The sequence below is a fragment of the Octopus bimaculoides genome, chromosome 20 (genome assembly GCF_001194135.2).
Source record: "Octopus bimaculoides isolate UCB-OBI-ISO-001 chromosome 20, ASM119413v2, whole genome shotgun sequence".
NCBI classification, from domain to species: domain Eukaryota; kingdom Metazoa; phylum Mollusca; class Cephalopoda; order Octopoda; family Octopodidae; genus Octopus; species Octopus bimaculoides.
Window position 1 is genome coordinate 15,937,448 of NC_069000.1, and position 6,039 is coordinate 15,943,486.

The 6,039-nt window shown below is 34.1% G+C and overlaps 1 protein-coding gene across 1 annotated transcript; it reads right to left on the minus strand.

The window, feature by feature from the left end:
• Window positions 1-4,016: 4,016 nt before the first annotated feature.
• LOC106879100 (cyclin-D1-binding protein 1 homolog) lies at window positions 4,017-6,039 on the minus strand. The gene is made up of 3 exons (XM_014928536.2): window positions 5,667-6,039; window positions 4,470-4,516; window positions 4,017-4,184 (listed from the first exon to the last, which is right to left on the minus strand). The coding sequence occupies exons 1-3, from the start codon at window positions 5,997-5,999 to the stop codon at window positions 4,085-4,087; spliced, it is 480 nt and encodes a 159-aa protein (XP_014784022.1). The 5' UTR covers window positions 6,000-6,039; the 3' UTR covers window positions 4,017-4,084.

Sequence of the window (6,039 nt, forward strand, 5' to 3'; positions counted from 1 at the left end):
ATATATATATATATATATATATATATATATATAAGGGAATGGTATTCAAAGTGTATATAGAATATTTGTAGCAGAGTATGTATTTACTGACATATTCCAGAAATATAGTTTCACAAGATTCAGTGTTGTGAGTTTAATTGAAAAAGTAATTATCAGATGATGGTTCACAGTATTCAGTCAACTGACAATTGATTTTATCTAAAGCACAAATACATCATGTTATCGAAGTTACATTTTAAAATACTCCAGAATGTGTGTGTGGGTGGGTGCGAATGTGTGTGCAGTGTTGGCAAAGTTACGAAGCAAAAACATTTTTTAAAGATTTAGTAGTTTTTATTTAAGATAATGTTAATATTTTTGAAAAATAATGCTCTAAGGAATGCAATAGCTTAGGTAGATTTGTAAGTTAGTAACTTTTTACTTGACAGCAAAATTTAAATGTGCCTTGATGGTTAAACCAGTTGTACAATGCAGAGTGTACTTAATGATGTGAGAGCATTTTGGTAACCGATGAAACTGAATATTTCAATATTTCATGAAAAAACATCAACCGAATCAGCTCAGAATTCTCCATTAGTAGTGGAAATTTATTCAGATGTTTCATGCTAGATTGCCAAAATAGTTAAAACAATAAAGACAAATAAAATTTGTATTGGCCAATAGCGACCAGAAATGACTCTGCTTGAGTAATTTTGGCAAGAGTGTCTATAAAGCATTATTCAGAATGAATTTTGATGCCATTAAAAAATAATGGAATAATTTGGATGTTATAAGATTTAATAAATTTAATACTAAGTAGAATTCACATCTTTGTAAAGGCTAATGCTGGCTACAGCTAATATAGAAAAAAGCCTTTTAAGTTCCCAAGTTATATCTTTATTTTCAAAACTTACACCATTATGTAAAACAAAGTGATCTTTCTTTGTGTCAGAAAAAAAAAATCATTGTTCTAAGGATGAGTTACTCCAAGTATTTCAGATCTTAGGATTTTTATAATTTTAGGTACTGAAGATGTATTTTTAATTATTATGATTGGAGACAGCAGCTGCATGTGGTGTCTATCAAATAATGTTCAGAAACAATGTCTTGATATTCCATGAGATAAACGTTGTTTTGTTTTGCCTTTTACTCCTTGTAGTTTTAAATGCAGTAGATTTGATAAAGCAATATTTGTATGTGAGAGACATGCCCTTGTCTGCTGTTAGTTTGGTGCTATTAATTACCAATCACTTGTTTTGTTTAAATACCAGCTAGAATTATATATAAACATACATACGTAACTGGCACTCTGTTGGTTATGATGAGTATTTCAGTTGATTCAATCAATGCAAAAGCCTGCTCATGAAATTACTGTGCTGCAAGTGGTTGAGCATTCCACAGGCACTCATTTCCTTAATGTAGTTCTCAGGGAGATCCAGCATGATACAGACTGTGACAAGGTTGGCCCTTGAATTACAGGTACAACTCATTTTTGCCAGTTGAGTGGATTGGAGCAATGTTGAATAAAGTGTCTTGCTCAAGAACACTACACGCTACCAAGTATCATGAGCCGAATACCCTAACCACTAAGCCATGTGCCTTCACATGTTCATACATTTGTGTGTATTACACGACACATATACAGACATGTATGTTTATGATTTTATGTGCAAGATACATATCCACTTTGATACCTTTGTGAAACCATAGTATGAATAAATTAGTCTAGTTTTCTAACACACACACATGATACAATTTGCTTCCTCGTTCATTATACTTCAGCTCTGTTGTAAATACTTATGAACAAAATTGCCTGAAAGAGAATATTTTAAAGTAATGTTTGTTTTAGAATTTAGAAAAAGTGTATCGTGTATGTTCTGTTGTCATTTTATTCAAGCAGTGAACAACATTCCAGCATGGTATTATCAAGTTAGGAGTTAGGTAGTAGCATAGACTTGATTGAGTCAGTGTTATGTTGTAACACCTGCAGTTCAGTTGCCACCACTGTCTGTTTTGGGGTCAATCTAACCGTCTGTAAATTAGACACCATGGAAGTACAGCTTAATGTCAGATGTAGTTGTGAGTATAGGGAGGTATAACTAACAAATTTTCATTGGCTTGCATGAAATCATGTCTTCCTTAACCCTTTAGCATTTAGAATATTCTATCAGGTGTAATGCCTGTTTATTTACACTGTTTTGAATTTACCACAGATCATCTCATAGCTTTGAGATTTTGAGGATCTAATTGTCTATTTTTAGACTAATATTGTAGGGTAGGTGTGAGAGGCTGGATCTGGCCAATTTGAACATAAAACAGAATATTTGGGCCTGATGTGGCCGGTTTATGTACTAATGGGTTAAATGTAACTTAGATGAATGTGTTCTTGAAAGGATATATTAAGTGACTCTGTAGCTTTCAAGCTGTGCTGCAGCTGTCCAGTAGGTCACAGGACTCGATGGAAAAGAGGAATTTATATTTAAGGATTCTTTTTTTCCCTTGTAGTAAAGATTGTTTGTCAACATAACATGGCAGTCCTGTTTTAGGACGAATGTTGCTGTAAACCAGGACTGCCATGTTATGTTGTCAAACAATCTTTACTACAAAGTACTGTTGCTGAATATCTCATGTGAGATTTAAAAATAGTAATTCTTTTTTTTCCTATCAGTTTTATTGTAAATTCTTAAATTTTATTAAAAACATTGCATAAATTTCATTTATCTAATGAAGGAGCAAGTGTTGACATATTTAATGTTGGTTAACTTCAAACTAATTGGAGCTTAAATAACTAAGTTAAATTAATGGATGCTATGTCTGTATGAAGGAAAAAGTAAACAATGTTTAAGGTTAAGGGCGACAACTAAAAAATAAAAATAATGAAATGGTTTGCCACAAGAGTTGATAAAATTTTTAAACAAATAATGTGGTGAGGAGAAGTATAATCCTTCTTGACGACTCTGTTGCATATTTTAGAATTATTAGACTTCCTTCAATGATGCATTATGTCTGTTAGATCAATGGAGATAATTAAGTTTGGGTTCCCATATTCTGTAGGTAGTTTCAATGTAAGAACAAAAAAATATAAATAAAAATATTATAATGTAAGAAAACACTGAAACTGGATTATTTAGTTAAAGAATAAAATCAGAAATGAAAATTAACCTTTGCAAAATTCAATCTTAGAATTAATAGAATGAAACCTTTTTTTTGTGATCTTAAAAACAATACAAAACACCAAATGTTGAGATGTTTTTACCAAAAGCAAGGTTCTTTTTTTCAATAAATCTTTTTTAAATTCTTATCTTGTCTATAGTTGCAATTTAATACAAAAGCATGTGTTTACCAAATTTTTGTCACATAATATTTGAAAACAAATTATCAGTCATTTTATCTGTTTCCGTCAGATTGTGGCCATGCTGGGCCACCACCTTGTGTCAACTGAATCGACCCCAGTACTAATTATTGTAATCCTAGTACTTATTCTATCAGTCCTTTTTGCCGAACAGCTAAGTTATGGGAATCTAAACATACTAACACTGGTTGTCAAGTGATGATGGAGGAGACAAAGAGACACATACATATACGAGATTCTTTCAGTTCCCATTTTTCGAATTCACTCACAAAGCCTTGGTTAGCCCAAGGTTATAGTAGAAGTGGAGGGTAGTGAGGGGGGAGCTGGTTCTTATTGTAGAGAAGCTACACCGATAAGGCTATTAATATTTAGAAGAGAGGGTGAGAATAAGTAGGAGCTTGAAGTACAGGTGGATCCTTAAGGTACAAGATAAGGGAGTGAGGGGACAGAGGAACTAGGTGAGTGGCTGGATGGCAGTTTGCAAGAGATGACAGAATGGGAGAGGGGAGGTGGGCAACAATGTAAAGAATGGGTTGGGTTGAAAGGTGGATGTAGGGAGTGATAGATAAAGGGTGGGAGGAATGACCTGTAGTGCACAGACCAAAGATTGCTTCTCACAATGATAGCTTTAATAGATGCTCTAGTCAAGTCAAAATTGAAGCTACTGAAAAAAAACAAACAAATGTTCACTTTACAAAAAAACTTTTATTTACAGTTCTTCAGAAGTGTATATACAAAAATATTATTACAGAGTCACTCAGTGAGACTATGAATTTTTTCTGTATTATGCTCAACGGCCTTTAATAAGAATTCTAACCACTGCTCATCATCTTCATTAGTCACATGTGATGATCTGCAACAAAAAAAAAAAAAAAAAATTCAAAAGAAATTTGGACACAAGTAAGGGTTGGCAACAAAAACGGGGCATCTAGCTGTAAGAAAATCTGCTTCGACAAACCCTGTGACTCATGCAAATATAGAAAAGTGGATGTTAAAACAATGATGATGAAGTCAATGGCTTTATAGAAATGCCAAACTAAAGCCTTACAAATTTTCAATCGTGAAAACAAAGCAAGCAAGCAAGAATGGAAAGAAACAGAAAAAAGATACTTCAAGTGAAAATAAGTCAATGACTCACCTCAGACAGTTCAAAAAGTTCCTCAAAATTTCAGCCAAGTGTTCAGACTATGATAATAAAAGCAAAGAAAAAATTGATTTAATATGCAAATCATCAGCCAGGGTGGGTCTTATATTTTGTTTGTAATCAGTGCATTATCTTATCTGTGTATGTTTCAGCATGTCTTGTGCTCTGAGTACTGTCTCTGTCATTAATTATTTAATACTGTATAGGATAGATTTGTTTACTAACATCATCATTATTATTTAGTGTCCATTTTCCATGCTACCTTGGGTTAGACAGTTTGACCAGCGCTGTTAAGTTGGAGAGCTGCTCCAGGTTCCAGTCTGTTTTGGTTTGGTTTCTATGGCTGGCTGGATGCCCTTCCTAATGCTAATCACTCCACAGAGTGTACAGGGTACCTTTAACATGTCACCAGCACAGATGCCTTTTAGATGTCACTGGCAAGGGTGCCTTTTGTGTGTCACCAGCATAGGTGTTTTTCACACATTACCAACACTGACCATGATTATGATTTCACTTAGCTTGGTGTCTCTTTTATTCGTTTTGTGTGATGTAGTACACTGCAATTTCTTTTTGTTAAAAGGCACAGTGGACCAGTAGGAAGATGTACTTGTATGGCCAGTATAACAACTAGAGTGTTAAAAGAGTTTACGTGAATATATATACAAGGGTTGCTGAAAAGTTCTTGCCTTTGTTTAGGGTCATAAATTTAAGTATAAACTACCTAACTACCTTAGAGATAGTCTATTTCAATGAAAAAATGGATTAGATTTGTACTTGATGGGGAATCCAGTCTTATATTATAAAAAAGAAAATTCACATTAGCATCACATTTCCTCTAGTGTTTTTGCCTATCAAATCAGTTGCTCTCTCTTTGCATATGTATAATTTGTGATGAATTTGTGTGCATATATATATACACACACACACACACACACACGAGGGGGTGCTGAAAAGTTCCTGGTTTTGAGTAAAAGAAAATACAGGAGGATCAGTTAATTATGATTTTATTCAACATCCCTCTCAGATTCACACATTTATTACAGTGGTCCTTTTCTTAAAGAACTTGGAAGGTTCGCATTCCAACTAGGCTTTTCATGATACCCTTAAAGCCAGGAATTTTTCAGTGCCCCTTTTAAATACATATAGGCACACAAACTCATTGTAAATTTTTAAAGAAATAATAATACTCACATAAGCTCGAACAAAACGATGTCCCATTGGTGGATAAAGAGCTATACCCAGTTGGTCAACTGCTGGACTCAACTTTTTAACATGGTCTGCCAGGTCATCATACTGGCTAATCTGCTTGGCTGCGTCACATTTACCATTTTTCATAGTGGTCTTTAGTGCTTCCTTGAGCACATGATTAGCAACCTTAATGAGGCTCTGGCTGGGTCCCAGTAAGGTCTTGTCCTCTTCACTCCATTCATCTTCATTGCAATGGTCACCAGCTATGATGTCATCAATATCATCAAACTGACCGTCTTCAGTCACACCCTGAAAGAGAACAAAGAATACATGCATCTTAAATGTTTGTCTTCTTACAAGACCTTACATTTTAGAT

What these genes read in the sequence shown, in the direction of transcription:
- LOC106879100 (XM_014928536.2), bottom strand. Translation starts at nt 5,999, where the DNA reads ATGCATGTATTCTTTGTTCTCTTTCAGGGTGTGACTGAAGACGGTCAG. An exon ending in ATCGTTTTGTTCGAGCTTAT is followed by an intron (nt 4,517 to 5,666) that starts GTGAGTATTATT and finishes TTATTATCATAG; the next exon opens with TCTGAACACTTGGCTGAAAT. An exon ending in AACTTTTTGAACTGTCTGAG is followed by an intron (nt 4,185 to 4,469) that starts GTGAGTCATTGA and finishes TTTTTGTTGCAG; the next exon opens with ATCATCACATGTGACTAATG.